This window comes from Drosophila albomicans, chromosome 3 (genome assembly GCF_009650485.2).
Source record: "Drosophila albomicans strain 15112-1751.03 chromosome 3, ASM965048v2, whole genome shotgun sequence".
Classification (NCBI taxonomy): Eukaryota; Metazoa; Arthropoda; class Insecta; order Diptera; family Drosophilidae; genus Drosophila; species Drosophila albomicans.
In genome coordinates this window covers 35,619,611-35,642,593 of record NC_047629.2, presented here as the reverse complement: position 1 = coordinate 35,642,593, position 22,983 = coordinate 35,619,611, and the positions used below count along the sequence as shown (strand labels likewise).

The following is a 22,983-nucleotide window of genomic DNA, read 5'->3' as shown; positions in this document are numbered from 1 at the left end:
GCTCGCAAACCAACTCAAAGTGTTGCAGCATTTCAAGAATGTCAGCAAACAAGTTAATCAGATCGAGAAGCAACACGTTACACAAAAAGGAATGTACAGCGTTATTTATCGAGAAAATGAAGCCCTTCATATAGGCAAAGAATTTTCAATGGTTTCGAGGAATTTCGAGTACATGGAGCTTAAAGACTTTGAGCAGGATGAAACACTCTTACGATTAACTGCAGCAATATCGCGATTGAGAAAGAATTCATTTGGGTTAAATTATATAAGCGATATTTATCTGATATTGTACGGTGTTCAATGCAACCATGGAGATGAACAATGTAAGGAGATCAGAAGCAATTTAAACAGATGGCCAAAAATTGATAGTTTATATGGTACAACGTGCTGGAACCTGCAATCGCCCCAGTATATGTTCTATTCGTTCTATAAGGAAATCACACTAACTGAACTGATGGCCTATATTCTTATCGAGTACTCGATGATGATTCAAAAGGCTTCTGGAAATGACAACTTTATTATAGAAAAGAATACAGTTCGAGAAAACTATAATGAGATCACCAAAAATGGAATCAATTCACTTAAGAAGGTACTGGACAATACCAATCGTCATCTATGGCGTTGTGATCCCACGGAGAATATACCCAACGTTACTTACGATGTGGTTACACGACTGCTTCAAGGATACATTGAGAACGAAGTGAATCTAAACAACGGTGCCTCATGTTTTCAGACTTGTGAACATTATCAGAGCACTACCAGCAAAGGTTGCTTCGATGAAGAGTTTTGCACTGAACAACCTAAATGCTCGGGTCGCATTCACGACTGCCAATTTGTAGACTCGGTCCTATCAGTATACCAATCTCCAGAGAACAGCACTCGTCGCTATGAGTATATTGAATACGGCGAATCGAAAAGTTTGGGAACGTTCTCCAATTATTGGAGTAAATTAAATAAGGTGGAGAGCTGGAATAGATGGATTTTCTTTGAATGCAGCTACTGCTTCTGTCTCTGTGATGAACAAAGCCCAAAGTCAGATCGCTACTTCAATCTTCGAGAAACATTATCGGATGTCAATGCGAACAAAGTGGTGACTGGAGTGAGGTTTGTGAAGAGGAATCGTATATTTCATTTGCAAATCCAGCAGGGAGAACTCTTGCCCCGTGGTCTCATCAACGAATCAACTGTGGAGTGGAAACAAGTCGATAACTATGAAATCGGTGATTCCAATGCTAAGGAGGGAGTCGACTATCACACATTAACTTACCAAAATCGTGCTATAGATCTGGATGAAGTAACGAAACCAGATGATACAACTTTTGTAGTGACCGGCGTGCGATTCCAGGTTTTGGATGGACACATTAATCTGAAAGTCCATTTCAGTAAATTAGATTTTTTAAAGGGCGAATTAGTCAACCCGGAAGTAAGCAATTGGCAAACAAAAGAACATGTTTCCAAAAGAAGGCAAATGACTCTTGATAATTTGCCTTTGCCACCAACCAGTGGTGTATTCACTTCATCACCGGAATGGACAGATTATTTGGAGTTTACCAACACTGGAATGTTGATGGATGTTGCCCAATCGACAATTCCCTATATTGATATACAGGATGTCGCGTCCATTCCACCAGTGGCTTTAGCTGGAATCGGCATCTACTACAAACATAGAGGGTTGAACGGTGGTTTTGTGGCACCCCAGATCATCAGCTACGACCTTTCTCCTCACCTCTCGTTGATTCCAAACTGAATAATTTAAAGTCGATTGCTATTGAATATCAAATAAAATTGAACGGAGAATATAAATATGCTTATGTAGTGGTTGTCTTTCGATTGAGTTGAGTTAAAAATAAAGCATTTGGCAAATATTTATTTTTTATACCCGCTACCCATAGGGTAGAAGGGTATTATAACTTTTTGCCGGCAGGAAATGTATGTATCAGGTAGAAGGAGGCATCTCCGACCCTATAAAGTATATATATTCTTGATTAGCATCAACAGCCGAGACGATCTAGCCATGTCCGTCTGTCTGTCTGTCCGTCTGTCCGTATGAACACCTAGATCTCAGAAACTACAAGAGATAGAGCTATAATTTTTTTCGACAGCATTTGTTATGTTTGCACGCAGATCGAGTTTGTTTCAAATTTTTGCCACGCCCACTTCCGCCCCCGCAAATCAAAAAAATCGAATAACAAGCGTAATTTTAAAGCTATAGTTGCGAATTTATACATATATACAATAATTACTATAGTAGTTATGATTCCTAAAATTTTGATTGCGATCAGATAAAAATTGTGGAAGTTATTAAATAAATACTTTTGTATGGGCAAAAACGCCTACTTACTAGGGCTCTTAGTTGCTTTGGGCGACAATCTGACCCATTGTGCCGTCTATGGCATATTTTGAATGGTGTACTATATCGATATACCAAACATACCATTTGGTATATTTTTAGTATTTATTAGTATTTTCGGTATAGTTTGAAAATAATACCGCAATATTTTGCCTTTGTTAAAAATGGGTAGCGGGTATCTCACAGCCGAGCACACTCGACTGTAACTTGCTTACTTGTTTGTATTTGATTATGTGTTATTTTATTTTATTTTTCAGCGTGTGTTGTCTTTTTTGTCTGACAAAAAATGATAAGCGAAACAGATCACACACAATTTAATCACAAGTTTAATGGCGTCCCGTAGTCAGTAATTTCTAAGTAACCAAGAATAATTCTTGAAAACTAAGAGTTGTCAATTTTATAAAACACCAAGAACATTAAGTATTAATCAAAGTAGTATTGACTTCCACTTTAATACCCACTTGATCTTGTATGGTGGTAATTTTTGGAACACTCTGGAACAGACATTCCCGACGACAAACTTTTTACTTGTTAATGGCTGATGTTCCACTTTTGTATTGATAAAAGAAGTGAAGGACGAGGATCGTGAAGATAAATATTTAAATATCTATTACTAAAAGTTACAAAGTTTTCAAAACAATATTATTATATTCAAATTATTTATTAAATTTCAAATTGAAATGAATTGATTGTGAAACCTTATGAAACGTCTGTGAATACGAACAGTGTCTTAGCTTCGCTTAAAAATAGAATGGAACCGTGTATCTCGTCTGTCAATAGAATATGAGTTGTCGCACAGTAGAAAAAACATTGCAAAAATTAAATTAAAATCAGATTCCTCAAAAAATTTTTAATTTTTCGTTTACAATATATTTGTAGTAATATACATAAATAAATATATATTATATACTCTTCAGTGTCTATAGGTTAATCGCAATTTATTTGTTTGCTGTATTTCAGCTCTAAAAACAAAAATAGAGGCACTCATAAGCATTCGTTTATAGTATCATAACCAATAGTTTAAAAATCGTATTCAATTTTATTAATTTTGCAAAGGAAAAACAGTTTCGGAGCTATTCTGCGACTTCACGATCGTTAACAGCGACAGAGAGCGAAGAGCGCTGCCAGCACAGTCTTATTCTTTACTATTTTGAAAATAATATAAGAATTTCGGATTCTGCACTCCACCCACACATTGGAGCTAACTTTTATGTAACTGTAATGACTTTGAAATTGATCTGCGCAAATGTATAAATAATTGTCTAGAGTAGACAATATTGCCAATGCCTTATAAAATATGTAATAATTGTATGCAAACATTGTCGGGCCAAACACGCTTTAGTTTTGAATCAGCTCGTTGCGCGAGATTTAGATTTTTAGCATTATTGTATTTCTTTATTACCTATTTTAATTGGCTTTCCGTACATCACAGTTCTTTCACATGATGCCCCAGTTGATTAGTCAGATAAGGAAGAATTCTTTGTTCCAAAATGCTCTATTAATTAAATACAAAGAAACTAATATTTATTGTTAAAAATTATCATTATTAAAAATATCTATCTGCGATTTGAGTCCGCAAACTTTATAGCAAAGATGGAGTAAGAAACTTGGAAGTCCAATTTGATTACTCGATCGGTCGATCGTGTCCGGTCAATAGAGATTTCACTGTATTTGATTGGCCTTTGCGCTCATTTTATAGATTAGCAGACACACACAAATGTATGAACTTTGCGTCTTTAATCATCATCAGCTTCGGTTTAGTTGCGCTTTATTTGTTCGCGACCACAGTTCATTTGTACTCGCAATACAAAAATACGTACGATGCAGTTGCTCCATTTGGCGCTTTGCTTGCCTTTACTCCTGGTACTTTTAATCTTCATCCAGTCCACTCATTCAACCTCAAGCCAAGACCGGAATCATGCAGACCTGGGATTTATAAATGCAGCTAAAGAAATAGTTTCATTTGTGCAATTGGATATTGAAAAATTAGACAAGGAGACGGGCGACTTTGATGCTGAAAGGGTCAGAGAATATCAACTCAAAGTTATTCAACATTTCAAGAATGTCGGTGCGCAAGTTCGGCAAATCGAGAAGATACACTTAACATCATCTGAAAGACAATTGTATTATTATTTTATGTACGATCGTTTCATAGAATTGCCATTTCATGCAATATCCGATCACTTTAGTGCTATGATGGATATGGATGAAAAGGAGGAAGATATTCTGTTGATTTTCACTGAAACTGCTTCTCAACGTAGATTTAACCCATTTCTGCCAAGACCTATTGACTTGTTTTATTTGCAATTGCACGGTTTTGAATGTAATAAGTATGATGATGAATGTAATGAGTTTATAAGCAAATTAAACATGTTGTCGAAAAAGCATGAGTTGCATATATATTTAAGGTGTTCGAGACAAAAATCACCTCAACAACTCTTCTACTCGTTATATAAGGAAATCGCTCTCGGTGAACTTATGGCGTACATTTTGATCGAGTACTCAATGATGATTCAAAAGGTTTCTGGAAATGGCAATTTTACTACAAAAAGGAATTCTGTTCGACAGAACTATAATGAGATTACTCAAACGGCTCTCGCTTCTCTCAAAGAAGTGACGGAAAAAACTGATCGCCTTCTATGGCGTTGCGATCCCTCGCCACATATACACAAGGTTACCTACGACGAGGTTACGCGCCTGCTACAAGGATACATTGAGAACGAAGTGGATCTAAACACCGATGGGTCGTGTAGTCGGACATGCGCTGATTATCATAACACAACCAGCAAAAGTTGCTCCGATGAAAAGTTTTGCGCTCAACAGCCCAAATGTTCGGGTCGCATTCACGACTGCCAATTTATAGACTCTATTCAGTCTGTATGCCAATCACCAGAAAACAGCACTCGTCGCTATGAATATGTTAAATACGGTGAAAGAAAGTATTTGGGAAAGAACGAAAAGTGTTGGCGGGACGTCAATAAAGTACAGAGCTGGAAAAAATGGTATTTCACCGAGTGCACATATTGCTTCTGTCTCTGTGATGAACAAAGACCAAAGTCGGATCGCTACTTCAATCTTCGAGAAACATTATCGGATGTCAATGCAAACAAAGTGGTGACAGGAGTGAGGTTTGTGAAGAGGATCGTATATTTCATTTGCAAATCCAGCAGGGAGTACTCTTGCCTCGTGGTCTCATCAATAAATTAACTGTGGAGTGGAAGCTGGTCGACAGCTATGAAATCGGTGATTCCAATGCTAACGAGGGAGTCGACTATCACACAGTGACTTACCAAAATCGTGCTATAGATCTTGATGAAGTAACGAAACCAGATGATACAACTTTTGTAGTGACCGGCGTGCGATTCCAGGCTTTGGTTGGACACATTAATCTGAAAGTGCATTTCAGTAAATTAGATTTTTTAAAGGGCGAATTAGTCAACCCGGACGTAGGAAATTGAACAAAAGAACATGTTTCCAAAAGAAGGCAAATGACTCTTGATAATTTGCCTTTGCCACCAACCAGTGGTGTATTCACTTCATCACCGGAATGGACAGATTATTTGGAGTTTACCAACATTGGAATGTTGATGGATGTTGCCCAATCGACAATTCCCTATATTGATATACAGGATGTCGCGTCCATTCCACCAGTGGCTTTAGCTGGAATCGGCATCTACTACAAACATAGAGGGTTGAACGGTGGTTTTGTGGCACCCCAGATCATCAGCTACGACCTTTCTCCTCACCTCTCGTTGATTCCAAACTGAATAATTTAAAGTCGATAGCTATTGAATATCAAATAAAATTGAACGAAGAATATAAATATGCTTCTGTAGTGGTTGTCTTCCGATTGAGTTGAGTTCAAAATAAAAATATTGGCAAATATTTATTTTTTGTATTTGATTATTTGTTATTTTATTTTATTTTTCAGCGTGTGTTGTCTTTTTTGTCTGACAAAAAATGATAAGCGAAACAGATCACACACAATTTAATCACAAGTTTTATGGCGTCCCGTAGTCAGTAATTTCTAAGTAACCAAGAATAATTCTTAAAAACTAAGAGTTGTCAATTTTATAAAACACCAAGAACATTAAGTGTTAATCGAAGAAGTATTGACTTCGACTTTAATAGCCACTTGATCTTGTATGGTGGTGATACTTGGAACACTCTGGAACAGACATTCCCGACAATAAACTTTTACTTGTTAATGACTGATGTTCTACTTTTGTATTGATAAAAGAAGAGAAGAAGGAGGATTGTGAAGATAAATATTTAAATATCTATTACTAAAAGTTACAAAGTTTTCAAAACAATATTATTATATTCAAATTATTTATGAAATTTCAAATGAATTGATTATGAAACCATATGAAACTTTTTTGAATACGAACACTGTCTAATCTTCGCTTAAAAATAGAAACAGTGTAACTGTGTGTGTCGTCTGTCAATAGTATATGTGTCGTCGCACAGTAGAACAAACGTTGCAAAGATTAAATTAAAACCAGATTCCCCAAATAATATAAAATTTTTAATTTACAATTTATTATTGATAATATAAATAAATATGTATTATATACTCTTCGGCATCTATAGGTTAATCGCAATTTATTTGTAAAAGCAAAAATAGTGCCACAAATAAGCATTCGATTATAGTATGATAACCAATAGTTTAAAAATCATATTCTTTATTATTATTATTATGTTATTAATTTTGCAAAGGAAAAAAAAACTGAAAAACTTGCCTATGCCTTATAAAGTATGTAATTAATGTATGCAAACATTGTCGTGCCAAACACGCTTTAGTTTTGAATCAGCTCGTTGCGCGAGATTTAGATTTTTAGCATTATTGTATTTCTTTATTACCCATTTTAATTGGTGCCCAAGTTCATTGGTCAAAATAAGTCAGAATTCTTTGTTCCAAAATGCTCTATTAATTAAATACAAAGAAACTAATATTTATTGTTAAAAATTATCATTATTAAAAATATCTATCTGCGATTTGAGTCCGCAAACTTTATAGCAAAGATGGAGTAAGAAACTTGGAAGTCCAATTTGATTACTCGATCGGTCGATCGTGTCCGGTCAATAGAGATTTCACTGTATTTGATTGGCCTTTGCGCTCATTTTATAGATTAGCAGACACACACAAATGTATGAACTTTGCGTCTTTAATCATCATCAGCTTCGGTTTAGTTGCGCTTTATTTGTTCGCGACCACAGTTCATTTGTACTCGCAATACAAAAATACGTACGATGCAGTTGCTCCATTTGGCGCTTTGCTTGCCTTTACTCCTGGTACTTTTAATCTTCATCCAGTCCACTCATTCAACCTCAAGCCAAGACCGGAATCATGCAGACCTGGGATTTATAAATGCAGCTAAAGAAATAGTTTCATTTGTGCAATTGGATATTGAAAAATTAGACAAGGAGACGGGCGACTTTGATGCTGAAAGGGTCAGAGAATATCAACTCAAAGTTATTCAACATTTCAAGAATGTCGGTGCGCAAGTTCGGCAAATCGAGAAGATACACTTAACATCATCTGAAAGACAATTGTATTATTATTTTATGTACGATCGTTTCATAGAATTGCCATTTCATGCAATATCCGATCACTTTAGTGCTATGATGGATATGGATGAAAAGGAGGAAGATATTCTGTTGATTTTCACTGAAACTGCTTCTCAAAGTAGATTTAACCCATTTCTGCCAAGACCTATTGACTTGTTTTATTTGCAATTGCACGGTTTCAAATGTAATGAGTATGATGATGAATGTAACGAGTTTATAGGCAAATTAAACATGTTGTCGAAAAAGCATGAGTTGCATATATATTTAAGGTGTTCGAGACAAAAATCACCTCAACAACTCTTCTACTCGTTATATAAGGAAATCGCATTCAGCGAACTTATGGCATACATTTTGATCGAGTACTCAATGACGATTCAAAAGGTTTCTGGAAATGGCAATTTTACTACAAAAAGGAATACTGTCCGACAGAACTATAATGAGATTACTCAAACGGCTCTCACTTCTCTCAAAGAAGTGACGGAAAAAACTGATCGCCTTCTATGGCGTTGCGATCCATCGCCACATATACACAACGTTACCTACGACGAGGTTACGCGCCTGCTACAAGGATACATTGAGAATGAAGTGGATCTAAACAACGATGGGTCGTGTCGTCGAATCTGCTCTGATTATTATAACACAACGAGCAAAAGTTGCTCCGATGAAAAGTTTTGCGCTCAACAGCCCAAATGTTCGGGTCGCATTCATGACTGCTTATTTATAGACTCGATTCAGTCTGTATGCCAATCACCAGAAAACAGCACTCGTCGCTATGAATATGTTAAATACGGTGAAAGAAAGTATTTGGGAAAGAACGAAAAGTGTTGGCGGGACGTCAATAAAGTACAGAGCTGGAAAAAAGGGTTTTTCACCGAGTGCACCTATTGCTTCTGTCTCTGTGATGAACAAGGCCCAAAGTCGGATCGCTACTTCAATCTTCGAGAAACATTATCGGATGTCAATGCGAACAAAGTGGTGACTGGAGTGAGGTTTGTGAAGAGGAATCGTATATTCCATTTGCAAATCCAGCAGGGAGAACTCTTGCCCAGAGGTCTCATCAACGAATCAACTGTGGAGTGGAAACCAGTCGATAACTATGAAATCGGTGATTCCAGTGTTAAGGAGGGAGTCGACTATCACACATTAACTTACCAAAATCGAGCTATAGATTTGGATGAAGTAACGAAACCAGATGATACAACTTTTGTAGTGACCGGTGTGCGATTCCAGGTTTTGGATGGACATCTGAATCTGAAAGTGCATTTCAGCCAATGGGATTTTGTAAAAGGCAAATTAATCGACCCGGAGGTAAATAGCATTTGGCAGTCGAATGATAATGTTTACAATAGAGAACAGCTACGTCTCTATAATAAACAAGTGCCAACACTAGCCTATGAAAACCCGCGATATTCAAAGAACACTCAATATCTAGAATTTACCAACTCAGGAGGGTGGGGGGATGCATCACAAACGACAATTCCGTTTATTGACATACAGGAAGTCGAGTTCAAACCGCCAGTGCCTTTAGCTGGCATCGGCATCCACCACAGAGGTTATGAATACGAATCCAGATTCGCTAGTGGCTTCGGTGGCTTTGTGGGCCCCAAAATCGTCAGCTACGACCTTTCCCCTTATCTTGGTTGATTACTAATTGAATACTTATATATATTTCAACGACAACGACTGTAATATTCTATAAACATTATTAACATATTTCGATGTTCATATTTAAAAAGAAAGAGAAAATGTTTGGCAATCTGTTTTTGTGTTGCTTGTCTGCTGATTTAATTGAATTATAAATAAATTGTTTGACAAATAGTCTTTTGTTTTTATAATACATATTCATATTCATTCTAAGTTTTATTCATTCAGCTGTTCCAGTCTCAGATTATGTGTCGAGCGTAAACAAATTGACAGAAATTGATAAGGAAAGTATTTGTGTTATAAGGTTAGACACGCCTGTGTTTTTTAAATAAATAAAACATTAAAACTAATATTTGTAATCTATTGTCAGTTAGTTGCTCAAAAAAGTAAGAAAGCTATAATCGGGTTTGCTCGAGGTGCCAAATTACACTCTACTCTAAAAGACTTTAAAGATTTTGGGTACATGGTATATCTCAGTCAAGGTCTCTTGACTAGAACATTCCTACTTATTTTTATTTATTTTATTGAATATTCTTCTTAATTGTTTTAGAAGGGTATTAAAACTTTGTGCTAACTGAAAGTGAAAGCGAGGCATCTCCGACCCCATAAAACTTATATGTATATTATTTATCAACTTTAAAATCCGAGACGATATTGTGTGCCTTCCTTTTTCGCATGATCAACTAAATTTTGGAGACTATACAGATAGAGATACATTTTTTTTGACACCAGCTTTCATTGTTGTACGCAATCGAAAAAACGAATTTTTGATAAGCATTGCATAATATCTACTAAAGTCTTTCTGACTACCCAATTTAGTTGCGATCAATTTACAAGTTATTGAAACAAAATTGTATTTTACTTTACCTTGCTTCTCATTCTCTTTATTTAGTGTTCTATGGTATTTATTGATATACCAAAAAAGGAAATTCATATTGAAAATATTTTTTTTTAATTTATTTGGTATTTTTTAATTATACCACACTACTTAAGTTGCTTTAATTAAGAATGGTATTAAGTAACACGAACACATACCAGTATCTTGATTATTTCTTTTGTTTGTTTGTCGGACAATAATAGTCGACTGTCAAAGAGGTTTCACTGTATTTGATTAGCCTTTGCTAACATTTCAAAGATTGTCGGCTAATCTACGTCAAGCTGTGAAATTTGTGCCTTTGCTCATCATCAGTTTCGATTTAGTTCCGTTTTGTTTGTTCGTGATCACAGTTCTGTTGTACTCGCAATACAAAAATACGTGCAATGCAGCTACTACAATTGGCGCTTTACTTGCCTTTTCTCTTGGTACTTTTAATCTTCATCCAGTCCAGTCATTCAACATCGAACCCGAATCATGCAGACCTGAGTTTTGTAAATGCAGCTAAAGAAGTAGTTTCATTTGTGCAATTGGATATTGAAAAATTAGACAAGGAGACGGGCGACTTTGATGCTAAAAGGGTCAGAGAGTATCAACTCAAAGTAATTCAACGTTTCAAGAATGTCAGTGCGCAAGTTCGGCAAATCGAGAAGCTATACTTAACAACGCCTGAGAAAAGCTTGTATAATCGTTTAATGAACGAACGATGTATATTTGTAGGGCTTCATGCGATAACCGAGCATTTTAAATATATGGAGGTTATAGATGAAATAGAGGAAGATACTCTCTTGATCTTCACTGAAACAATATCTCAACGGATATTTAACCCATTTTTGATAAGACCAATCGATTGGTTTTATCTTCCACTTCACGGTTTGAAATGCAATAAGTACGACGGAACATGCGGAAAATTCAATTGGAAATTAAAGGAATTGTCGATGATTTATGAAATTCCTATGAACATAAGGTGCAAAATGCGACAATCCCCACAACATATAATTTACTCTATATATAAAGAAATCGCTTTGTTCGAACTTATGGCATATATCCTGATCGAGTACTCAATGATGATCCAAAGAGTTTCCGGAAATGGCAATTTCATTACAAAACGGAATACTGTTCGACAGAACTATAATGAGATTACTAAAAACGCTCTAACTACTCTCAAAGAAGTGACGGAAAAAGCTGATCGTCTTCTATGGCGTTGCGAACCCTCGCCACATATACAGAACATTACCTACGACGAGGTTACGCGCCTGCTTCAAGGATACATTGAGAATGAAGTGGATCTAAACACCGATGGGTCGTGTAGTCGGACATGCGCTGATTATCATAACACAACCAGCAAAAGTTGCTCCGATGAAAAGTTTTGCGCTCAACAGCCCAAATGTTCGGGTCGGATTCACGACTGCCAATTTATAGACTCGGTTCTGTCTGTATGCCAATCACCAGAAAACAGCACTCGTCGCTATGAGTATATTGAATACGGTGAATCGAAGAGTTTGGGAAAGAACGAAAAGTGTTGGCGGGACGTCAATAAAGTAAAGAGCTGGAAAAAATTTTTGTCCATCGATTGCAGCTATTGCTTCTGTCTCTGTGATGAACAAAGCCCAAAGTCAGATCGCTACTTCAATCTTCGAGAAACATTATCGGATGTCAATGCAAACAAAGTGGTGACTGGAGTGCGGTTTGTGAAGAGGAATCGTATATTCCATTTGCAAATCCAGCAGGGAGTACTCTTGCCTCGTGGTCTCATCAACGAATCAACTGTGGAGTGGAAACCAGTCGATAACTATGAAATCGGTGATTCCAGTGTTAAGGAGGGAGTCGACTATCACACATTAACTTACCAAAATCGATCATTAGATCTGGATGAAGTAACGAAACCAGATGATACAACTTTTGTGGTGACCGGTGTGCGATTCCAGGTTTTGGATGGACATCTGAATCTGAAAGTGCATTTCAGCCAATGGGATTTTGTAAAAGGCAAATTAATCGACCCGGAGGTAAATAGCATTTGGCAGTCGAATGATAATGTTTACAACAGAAAACAGGTGAACATTGACAATCTACATTTGGCGAGATGGCAGTGGTCGGATCCGCGATATTCAAGAAATAACCAATATCTAGAATTTACCAACTCGGGAGTGTTGGACGATGCATCACAAAAGACAATTCCGTTGATTGATATACAGGATGTTGAGTTCAAGCCGCCAGTGCCTTTAGGCGGCATCGGCATATACTATATGGCTAAAAGCGACTTTCGGGGCTACGTGGGTCCCAGTATCATCAGTTCTAACCTTTCCCCCCACCTTTCGTTGATTACTAATTGAAGTCCAACAATTACGACTATTAACATGTTCATATAGAATTGCATGATTATTTTGTATTGCTAATCTGCTCATTGAATTGAATTGAAAATAAAACCTTTGGCAAATATTCTTTTATTTTGGTATTTAAAATGTGGTTCATTTAGCTATTTCAGTGATTGAGATTGTTCGTAAGTAAAAAACTCGAAATATGCTGATAATGAAGGTCTTAAGGTGAAGAACATCCCTAGCGGTTGATTTGAAATTGATGTACTCTTGAGTAACTTTTTAAGGCAATCAAATACTCCTATTGTCCAATGAGCAAAAAACAAAACAAGTTAGGAAGCCATAGTTGAGTTTGCTCTACCATAAAATACCTGGTACCCAGTTTTAGAAAACTAGAATACCCTTTGTCGGTCACATTGAATATAAAAATAATTCTTATTTGCACTAGGTTTGCTCTGCTTCAATATTTTTGTTATCAGTTGAGTGTTCCCGCCAAGCTATATATGCGTAATTCTTTGGTAAATGTCGCGTGCGACCACCCTTACAGTTAAAAAAAAAACAAGTAAGAAAGCTACAGTCGAGCACACTGAGATACCCGCAACCCATTTTGAATAAAAGAAATATAGTTTGCGGTATTTTTCTCAAAATATACTGAATATACTGCAAAAAAACTAAAAATATTCCAAATAGTATATTTGGTATATCTTTATTGTACCACATTCAAAAAATATACCAGATTGTCAGCCAAAGCAACTAAGACCCCTAGTAAGTAGGCGTTTTTGCCTTTGTATTTCTTTAATAACTTCGACAATTTTTATCTGATCGCAGCCAAATTTTCAGAAATCATAACTACTATAGTAATTATTGTATATACGTATAAATTCGCAACTATATCTTTAAAATTAAGCTTTTTATTTGATTTTTTTGATTTGCGGGGGCGGAAGTGGGCGTGGCAAAAATTTGAAACTAACTTAATCTGCGTGCAAACATAACAAATGCTGTCGAAAAAAATTATAGCTCTGTCTCTTATAGTTTCTGAGAACCAGTGTTTCATACGGATAGACGGACAGACACACAGACGGTCATGGCTGTTTTCCGATAAAATATATAAATTCATTCATTTTTTAGTTTTGCGTACGAATTTGTTAATTTTTGCAATTATCAGAACAGAAAACAAAACAGAAAGAAAATTCCAAAACCATTCTTAGCTCTAATTAAAGTACTAATCTAGAGCTATAAGAGTAACCTTTTCTTATTTTTAAAATTGTTGCAGGTTATGTTTTTTTTTTGTTCACTGAAAAGATTACCCATATTTAAATTATATTTATATTTTTTTTAAATATATTTTATATTTATCATTAAATATTTTGCGTGAAATTGATTTAGCTAATCTAAAATTTTAGAATAGAATATAATATATTTATGGATATTTTAATATATTAAGAAGTTTAAAATTTACATAGAAATTAATCGATATTCACGTGTCACGCAATGTGGGCAACGTTTTCATGTGGGCTGCAAATAATGAGATACACACGTGACCTTCTGGTAGTCATGTTATTTTTTAATTGGCAATTTATTGATGGCTATGAAGAGTAGACGATCCTACAGTTCTGCAAAAAATATTCCGTACCGCATCAAATGTTGGAGGTTCTTTGAGAGCTACAACTGAAGGAAACTTGATTTCGACAATTGAAGGCGTTATAGAAGGACCCCGAACAGGCGTTGAATGTTTCTTCAATGTGTTTACGATCTTTGGCTTTTCACTGCCAGAACGAACCCATTTAAAGCTCGTGCTTTTGACCGATAAGGGAGCGTTAACCGTATGCAGAGTGCCTGCTCGTTTCCTCGACTTCGGCTGTGTATTGGGTACAGCGTGAGAATACGGCGATGTCTTCACGTTCACGTTCATTGTGGACGGCATTTTGAGGACCGGCATTGTTGGCCTTATGCGGTGTGGCAACGGCGCATTGTTATCAAAGACGATGTTCTGAAGAACGATGGAACCGTCGAGGAGAACCGGCATAAACAATTGCGCCTCACGACCCGGACACTCGACCAACAAAATATTCTTGTCTAGCAATAACTTCATTGTGAATTTGTGCTGATTGTAATTGGATTTGAAATGCATCATTGCGGGGCCCAAATGATTTCAGTTAACGAAACTTTAATACAATTGCTTTACATTACTGGTTGTAGTGAGAGTACATAAATATTTTGAAGTTTGAAAGCCTATTTAGCATATGATGTGATGATCTAATGTCATGCGATCGAACTTTGTCACAACTTGTAGGCAGAGGAAGGAGACTTATATTTTGCAAGTTCCTTAATCTTTGCATCACCGGCTGCTTTCAGCAGAAGCTTCGAGTTCTTTTTCTTTTTTTCCTTCACTATCAGCGACGATGACGTTTCACTGCTTACAATATCTGAAGGAGACACCAATAGCTTGGTTAAGCCCACGGCCTGAGCTGCAAGAGAAGCAGCCAGTGCGGCAGCAGAGCCTCGGCCCTTTTCAGTGTTCTCATTGAACGATATTTGCCAGGCATATCGCGTTAATTCCAGAGCGGAGACGCGTTTCATGGTAACGGAACGACTAGAAATAAGAGGCAAGAATATCTCAGATTCATAGCCGTTACATTCCACAAGCACCACGTTTCCATTCGAAATGAGCTTGATATCGAATTTCAGACCCAAAGGACTTGCCTTAGCCAGGGCAGGCGTCAAACCCGCAGTTGCTGTGATCAGTCTGCGGTTTGTTATTCGATTTGATCGGATCAAGTTGGGACGAACAATAAGTCGAGTTTCACTTCTCTGATTCTTCGGCTGTCGACTGCATACTACATTGGTCAAAGCGATGCGATTGTTTTTCAGCTGAGGCACAAATATTTCAGACTCGAATCCCGTGGCTGTCACTAAGACGACGCTCTTGTCCGAGAGCAGTTGTATGTTGAATTTGCAGAAATCTAGTCTATTAGATTGTTTGCCCATTGTACGGGAGAAAACACAAAATTGACTGGAATTTGGTATGATTCAATTCACGTGGAGAAAGATATTATCCCTGATTAGGATAATCTTCGTTGTTGTTTGTTGGCGTCTGGGAGAAACTTATTTATATCTAACATCCAAAGAATTTGTCAAATTTTGTAAATAAAAATAAATATTCAGTAATGTCAAATTGACTTTACTATATTCACATTTTATAACATTAATAATCTTAAGTGTTCGCGATTGATAAAAAAAAAAGATACTAAGCTCGCCATTCCATTAAAAGCCATTTTCGATAGATAAGAAATAGTAATAATATTTTAGCGGATTCTCTGCAAAATATCCTTTTACTTTCGACATTTCCTTTCGGTTTTACTAATGATTTTTTCTACGGTGTTTTTATGGTGTCTATACCACGAACGCCCATTCAATATCGCCTCGAAGCCACGAAATTTAATGGCACCAATTCACATCAGTTTTCCACGAAGTAACCAATAAAGAAAACCACAAAACCAGCCACGTTAGGCTATCAGCGATGTACTAGAATCGAAGAGCAAGCATTTCTCCTAATTGTATCAAAGAGCTACCGAATTTATGGGCTCCAACTATTAAATGTTCGAGCTTCTGGCCGTGCTGTGCCGGCTGTGTTTTATGTGGAAATACCGGGGAGTTGTGTAGAAAAAAAAACGACAAAAGAGAATACCACATAGACCGCTCATGGCTGGTCAGAGTTGTTTCAGTTTCGGTTGGTTGGTTGGTTGCTTGCCCAGCTCAGCGAATTATAAAAAATTCAATTATAAGCTTTTATAATGGCATGGGTTCGGTTACACCTGGTTCCCTTTTCTTTTCTTTTTTTTTACTTTATTTCATTTTGTTCACCTCTACAGGATAATGCACTTTATCTGCTGCCGCTACTAATGTCTGCCTGGGTTGCCTTAGCTCTGCATTTAAATTTAGCTGGGGCTAAATTATATTAGATTGTTTAGCGTTTAGTCTACTTCAAATGTTAGCCTTTAAAACACATTCTTATAAATGGAGTATGCTAGATTTGTTTTCTAGGAATTGATTAACCTAATAAAACAACATTTTATTGAGAAGCTAAATGTTTGTATAAGATATTTAAAACAATTGAAACCCAAGACTCTTTTGTTTTGTAAATTCAATTTTGCCTATGAATATTTAGTATGAAATAAATAAGAATAACATTAACTTTGAGCACGTCTTATTTTTTTTTTCTTGATTTACCAATTGGCCAGCTCTGTTAACAGGGTTTTTATCATCGTTTGCCGCTCACAAAAGGTGTAGAGAATTGATTTGTTGTGTTTGACATGCATTTGATTTGTATTCGCTTCGAGGAATTGACGTTAATTTGTGACTTTTGTGGGATATTGAAGGGCCCATGAATGTTGCGAGCATTTCAACGGCTGTCGTCTGGCCAAGTAATTTAATCTGACACGAGCCAAAAATAAAGTAGGCTTAATGTGCGAAGAAGTTGACAGCAATGTGTGTGAGGGGAGGGGCCTCAGCATCTCCACTCCCAGCGGCACTTTTCAGCTGCCCCAGCATATACATATATTATTATTTATCCTGGTTACACTCGAATCGCCTTGAAAGACACGAAAATAAGCACAGCATTTGCATAAGAAAGTGTGAAATGGGCTCTCAGTTTGAGTGTCAGTGTGTGCCAGTGTGTGTGTGTGTATGTGTGTATGTGTGTATGTGTGTGTGTGTGTGTGTGTGTGTGTGTGTGTGTGTGTGTGTGTGAATTTTCCATAAGCCGTTTTTGCAGTTTTTGACAAATGACTTAAAGCCTTAAGGGTACACAGCTTTGAAAAGGGTTAAAGTAATTTGTTGAGACTGTTAAATATTGAATGTGGACCAGTCGCAAGGACAACAAGGAAAACAAATACATACATAATAAAAATGAAATATTTCCGTATACAAGGACAAGCACAAGCAGTTGTCTTTTCTCTGTCTCTTTGCTCATTTTCTCACTTTCCCACTCGTTTATTTGCTGGGAAGAGGGGGAAAAGAAAATAAAATATCTTTTCTTTTCGAATATTTATAGTTGTCTTTACAAATGACAATCAAGTTTTTATAAAACATTAAACTTCTGATTCGGTATTAAATTTCACACAAGACTTGCCATTAAGCAGTATATATTGTATATGCAAATTCTGTTTGGGATACACCAAAAAAAACACATAACAAAGTTTACAAAAACTGTAAATTTAAGAAAAATAAGAATTATGCTTTAAAAATGTTTAGCCATAATAATAATTTTAATTTAAATATGCTAATAATATAGTTAGTGCTAGACAAAATTCTGATTTGTGTCCGTGCTTCCGATTTATATGCATAAATTCTTTAATTGTGATTAAGTCTTTATTACCAAAATTAAATAAAATTTAATTAAGTAGCTTTCGACCAAATTCTGAATTTAATAAATTTTGAATAAATGAGTATTGCCCAAAATTCAATAAATTTACATACACAAACAATTGTGTTAGATGATTTTCATGCACAGTTTAATTAATTATGATTAAATTTATAATACCAAAAGTGTAATTTTTCAACTAAGTCAGTTTTAAAGAGAGTCACATATATTTATTCTTATACAATATTTTAACTTAAATGTGTTTTATTCGATGACCTCTAGCAAATTTTGCTGTGCATATGACTTATGCCTTTGAAGTATGCACATAAGAAGCGAATTTCACAAACACACATGTGTCACATATATACACACATACATATATATATTTATCCATAAGTATCCTTCCAAATGACATACTTAGCGGAGGAAACTAATGTTGGATATGTGACTGATCAACTAGGAAATTCCCTTTATATAAAATACATAATTTTTTAGTTAAGTAGGATAATATTTTTAATCATGAATTTAATTTACAAAATACAAATTTCAATTATTATATAATTGGTAATATGAGCTGATCATACCCTTAACATAATTATGTATACAGAGGGTATAAGCAGGCGAAAGTTTCATGCACAGTTTCATTTTGGTTTTATTGCGCCAACTTGGGCTGATGACAATGGCGGTCGAGGTGTGCGTTTAATCCGGAAACTTATTTATGTATGTACATGAGCATGCAAGCCGTATGTGTGTGTTCGTGCGTGTGTGTGTGTGTGTGTGTGTGTGTGTGTGTGTGTGTGTGTGTGTGTGTGTGTGTATCTTTCCGGTCGTTTGCCTGACGCATTTCTCGCATGTGTAAGCGGACTGGGAAGGAGGCGAGACGACGGACACTTTCTTATGACACGACCGCGCACACTTTCACTTTACATAAGCTCTTTGTAGTGCTTACAGCCTGACACCCTCAATCGTCTTTGTCCAAGTGTCTGTGTCTGTTTGTGGTTGTGTGCGTGTGCGAGTGTGTGTGTGTGTGTTCGTGTTGACAAACACTTGATAATTCCTTGCATACACGCACTTTGGCTCGTCTGTATGTGCGATAAGTAAGTACGAGCGTATCTGCAGGATAATCTTACGCAGAAGAGAGAGTAAAGCTTTTGCTGGGTCCTCGTCTGCCTGCCATCCTGTGTTTGTGGCTGCCCGCAAGGGTCTCTTGAATTATTTTAAATTGTTTCTCCCATGCATTTTGATCGACTTTTTATGTATTCATATGCGTGTGCCACACAAACATCTACTACTAACATCGCTTGCAAATAAAATAAAAATAAAAAATAAAATAATGGGCCTCCGCGTCGCACTTTTGTATTTGCCAAAGGGCCATAAACTGTGATTTAGCGTCTCCGCCCCGATTCGGGCTTCTATCAGCATTTAATCTGGCAGATGGTTAAGTGACCGATTTAATGGTTTGTGTGGTTCGATGGCCAAACAGTTTCCCTTTTGAATTTCCCCCCAATTTTTAAGACACACTGCATAGATAACTCAAATGCAAAACATACAAAAAATAAATGGGCTGCTATCCTATCTACTCTCTCAATAATATGCAACTTGAAATAGTCAGATTTACTTTTTACTGGTTTTGTTCATCTGATTCGAGAGTTGGGATGCTAAAGTTGATGCCGTATTTAGTTTCCGGTCGTTGGGCGCCAGCTTTGTGGCTGATGATGAGCACTTGCTGTGTTAATTTAATTAACGTGCAAATGGCTGAAATTACTTTCTGAAAAGTTTTTCTGTTTATTCTGCCTGGTTGGCAGAAGGCTTCAGGGCTATAGGGCTGGGCCATAGATCAAAGCTGCTTTCGTGCTGTGCAACGTATCCCTTTCTCTGTGTGTGTGTGTGTGTGTGTGTGTGTGATTTGTGTCTGCTCTGTCAGCAGGTGTGCTTTGCTGTTTGTATCTCTCCCTTTCTCTGTCTAGCTGTGTGTGCGAGTGTGTGTGTGTGTGTGCCAGCTTCGGTTTTTATAAAGTAGGTCAGTAGTTGTGCGATGCCAATAAAACTTAATGCGTCCGTGTGTGAATGGTGTATGGAATGCCGGTATTTGCCAGCCAGCTTGTTGATATTTTTTAATATTTATGGAATTTTTAAATGACAGCTAAGAGTAGTTACATACATATTTAACATTTAAGCACAACCTGCCCAGAATTGAAATTGTATCATTTATTCCAAATTGCCTTTCGAATTAATACCCTAAAAAAGGGGATCGTTTTTATGTCGTACAAATCTGTATATACTCAAACATTATGGTTATTTCAATCATTTGCTCATTTTGCAGAGCTTTTTAATTATTTAATCGATTTCGATTCGAAAATGGGAGGGAAAATGCCCTTGTATGTATTTTGAAATTAATCATTGTTTAGAGATCCGTAATATTTTTGTTCAAATATCACTAAATATCAGAAAGAAGCAAGAAAGCTACCATCGAGTCTACTCGACTGCGAGATGCACAACATTACGGTATTATTCTTACATGACAAATTAAAGTACCAAGAAATAAAATAATATACCAAAGACTAAGACTACTATTAAATTTAAAATATACCATAGAGTGCAAAATATACCAGATTGACAGCCAGCGATTATTCTTTCTCGCGCTCTATTCTTTCAATCACTCTTTCTTCTCTTAGGCTATTTCTCTCTCAGTGAATCTCTTCGCAAACTCTTTGCCTTTTAAGCTCTCTTACTGATTCATCGATCAAATAACTGCAGGCGTCTGTCTGCATATACTGTTATCTGTTCATACACGTGTATACACAAATATTAACTGTTTACAGTCTTATCTATATAGATAATTTTTAAAAGTCTTAAAAATTTGATTAAGAACTGAAAATTTCCTATAAAGAAATACGATGATAAGAAAGCTTTAGTTGCAATCGTGTTCTTGTATCACAATGAAGGCAAACGAAAGTAGGGTCCACATATTGCAGCTCAATGACTATTGTCTGGAAAATATTTTGAAATACTTGGAAATGGAAGATCATCTAAGTTTCGCAGAGACATGTCATTATTTTCGTGATGTCTTCAATCGTTGGGCAAGTAGTTTCTACTATATACATATTGTGCTTATGGCCGAGATATCTAAGCATGACTTCAAACTGCTGTCGCTGGTTTATAAAAATGTAAAAACATTATGTGTTGATGTCGATGACCTGATGCATTCTTTGAATAAACACTATGGCAATGAACGAAAATATTATTTTAGGCAATTCTGTAAACTAATAATTGGCATGCAGCAACTGCAGAGTTTAAAGTTATGGGAATTCAATTGTAAAAAACGACAGTACGCTCAGAATATAATAAAAATGGCAGGAAGTTTACATCAACTACAACAATTAGAAATTTTCGCACACAGTGAGTAAGCCCTTTTGCAATATTTACAATACGATTGACTCATGATGATAGCTTATTTTGCAGAATGTGGAAATATAAGCAGAGTACTAAGACCTTTCAAGCAGTTGGAAATACTCACCTTGGACGTAAACTTGAGTTCTAAAGAATTGCGGAGATCGTGTCATTCGATGCCGCATCTACGTCAACTCAGTTTAACATCACGCGTGGATAGTTCCACTTTAAAGGATGTTATTAAGGATAGTCCCCAATTGGAGGAACTCAGCTTCTACCTTAAGCCCAAAGCAAAGACGCTCTATTGTTTCCAAAAGCCAAAAGCTTGTTCTTCCGAAATACTTCAGAGCTTAGCTTATAGCCATGTGAGCTTAGTATCGCTGGATATTAGACACATAATATCGGATCTGAATGAGGCTAAACTGTTGGCAACAATTAGTTCGCTAAAGATTCTCACCTGTCGCTTTTCGAATGCCGATTGTGTGCACTGGTTGAGACAACTCAGTTTGTTGGAAGAACTACGCATTTCATTGCTGGAAACTATCGTTGATATGACAGAGATATACTTGGATCTGATCGGAACGTGCACACGTCTGAGATTCTTGCGAATATTCGATTTACATATATGCGAAAATTTTGCCATTCAAGTGTCAAAAGTGCTAGAAGAATGCGTGCACAGGCGTCCCTTGGAACTCATTATTTACGGAGATCGTGACTCAACCATTATGAGAACATCAAAAGACATAGATAGTTCGCATTTGATATATAGCCGCATGAATGCACGAGAGCTAATAAAGTGTTTTAACACACACTTGTAAAGATAGTACGCAAAGAATGGCTTTCAGACCCAAAGAAATGTTCGCCTCGTCGTTGACCTCATTCCGAACATCAAAAAAACACCTTAAGGCAGAGCAAAAAAATCTTCAAAGCTGGCATCATAAAAACCAAAACAGATTTCGCAAATGGCAACAACATTTTCAATTATGCTAAACTTCGAACTGTTAATTAAAGCTGTCAGAAACAATTTGGTAAAATGTTCACTGAAGAGCCCAAAAAACAATTTATAATTAGAAAATTGCGTAGGAAAAAAACAAAAGCATTAACAAATGCAAATTGTTTACCTGTTAAATGAGCAATGTATGTGTCAAAACTATTTAGAGATGCGACACTTTAATACCCTATGTGATAAAACTAAAAGTTACAAGCATTTTCATAAGTTTAAGAACAGTTTATCATATACATTAAAACTGACATACCCAGTAGTAAAAAGTACGGGGTATAAGCAATTCAAGTGCAGAAAATGCGATTGCTTTTCACAACAAACAGACAAATGAAATGTCCACGCAACAAAATAGCAACTGTCGGAGCCCGTCGGAAATACATCAAGTGTGGAAGACCCTCAGAGTGTTCAATGACGAAAAAACGAGATGCGATGCGAAGCGAAGCGATGTGATGAGATGAGATGAGTGGATGAGCA

The 22,983-nt window shown here is 36.4% G+C and overlaps 6 protein-coding genes across 9 annotated transcripts; 5 read left to right on the top strand and 1 right to left on the bottom strand.

Annotated features, from left to right (window-relative positions):
- The first annotated feature begins 308 nt into the window (after positions 1-308).
- Positions 309-1,747, top strand: LOC117566448 (uncharacterized). Its single transcript, XM_034245978.1, has 2 exons — positions 309-323; positions 410-1,747. Exons 1-2 carry the CDS (start codon positions 309-311, stop codon positions 1,745-1,747), a joined length of 1,353 nt encoding a protein of 450 aa, XP_034101869.1.
- A 3,081-nt stretch (positions 1,748-4,828) lies between these two features.
- LOC117566449 (uncharacterized) lies at positions 4,829-6,117 on the top strand. Its single transcript, XM_034245979.1, has 2 exons — positions 4,829-5,478; positions 5,874-6,117. Exons 1-2 carry the CDS (start codon positions 4,829-4,831, stop codon positions 6,115-6,117), a joined length of 894 nt encoding a protein of 297 aa, XP_034101870.1.
- A 2,170-nt stretch (positions 6,118-8,287) lies between these two features.
- LOC117566450 (uncharacterized) lies at positions 8,288-9,565 on the top strand. The gene has a single exon (XM_034245981.1). The coding sequence runs from the start codon at positions 8,288-8,290 to the stop codon at positions 9,563-9,565; it is 1,278 nt and encodes a 425-aa protein (XP_034101872.1).
- Positions 9,566-11,476: 1,911 nt separating this feature from the next.
- LOC117570715 (uncharacterized) lies at positions 11,477-12,772 on the top strand. Its single transcript, XM_052003568.1, has one exon. It carries the CDS (start codon positions 11,477-11,479, stop codon positions 12,770-12,772), a length of 1,296 nt encoding a protein of 431 aa, XP_051859528.1.
- Positions 12,773-14,904: 2,132 nt separating this feature from the next.
- Positions 14,905-15,923, bottom strand: LOC117571302 (uncharacterized). Its single transcript, XM_034253372.2, has one exon. It carries the CDS (start codon positions 15,740-15,742, stop codon positions 15,035-15,037), a length of 708 nt encoding a protein of 235 aa, XP_034109263.1. The 5' UTR covers positions 15,743-15,923; the 3' UTR covers positions 14,905-15,034.
- A 5,123-nt stretch (positions 15,924-21,046) lies between these two features.
- Positions 21,047-22,721, top strand: LOC117571684 (uncharacterized). Of its 4 annotated transcripts, none has more exons than XM_052004963.1 (3): positions 21,047-21,196; positions 21,367-21,515; positions 21,567-22,721. In XM_052004963.1, the coding sequence occupies exons 1-3, from the start codon at positions 21,180-21,182 to the stop codon at positions 22,322-22,324; spliced, it is 924 nt and encodes a 307-aa protein (XP_051860923.1). In that variant the 5' UTR covers positions 21,047-21,179; the 3' UTR covers positions 22,325-22,721. The 4 variants fall into 4 exon arrangements, with proteins under 4 accessions (XP_051860923.1, XP_034109818.1, XP_034109816.1 ...); XM_034253927.2 differs by having other exon boundaries at positions 21,047-21,283; XM_034253925.2 differs by having other exon boundaries at positions 21,047-21,515; positions 21,579-22,721.
- Positions 22,722-22,983: the final 262 nt, after the last annotated feature.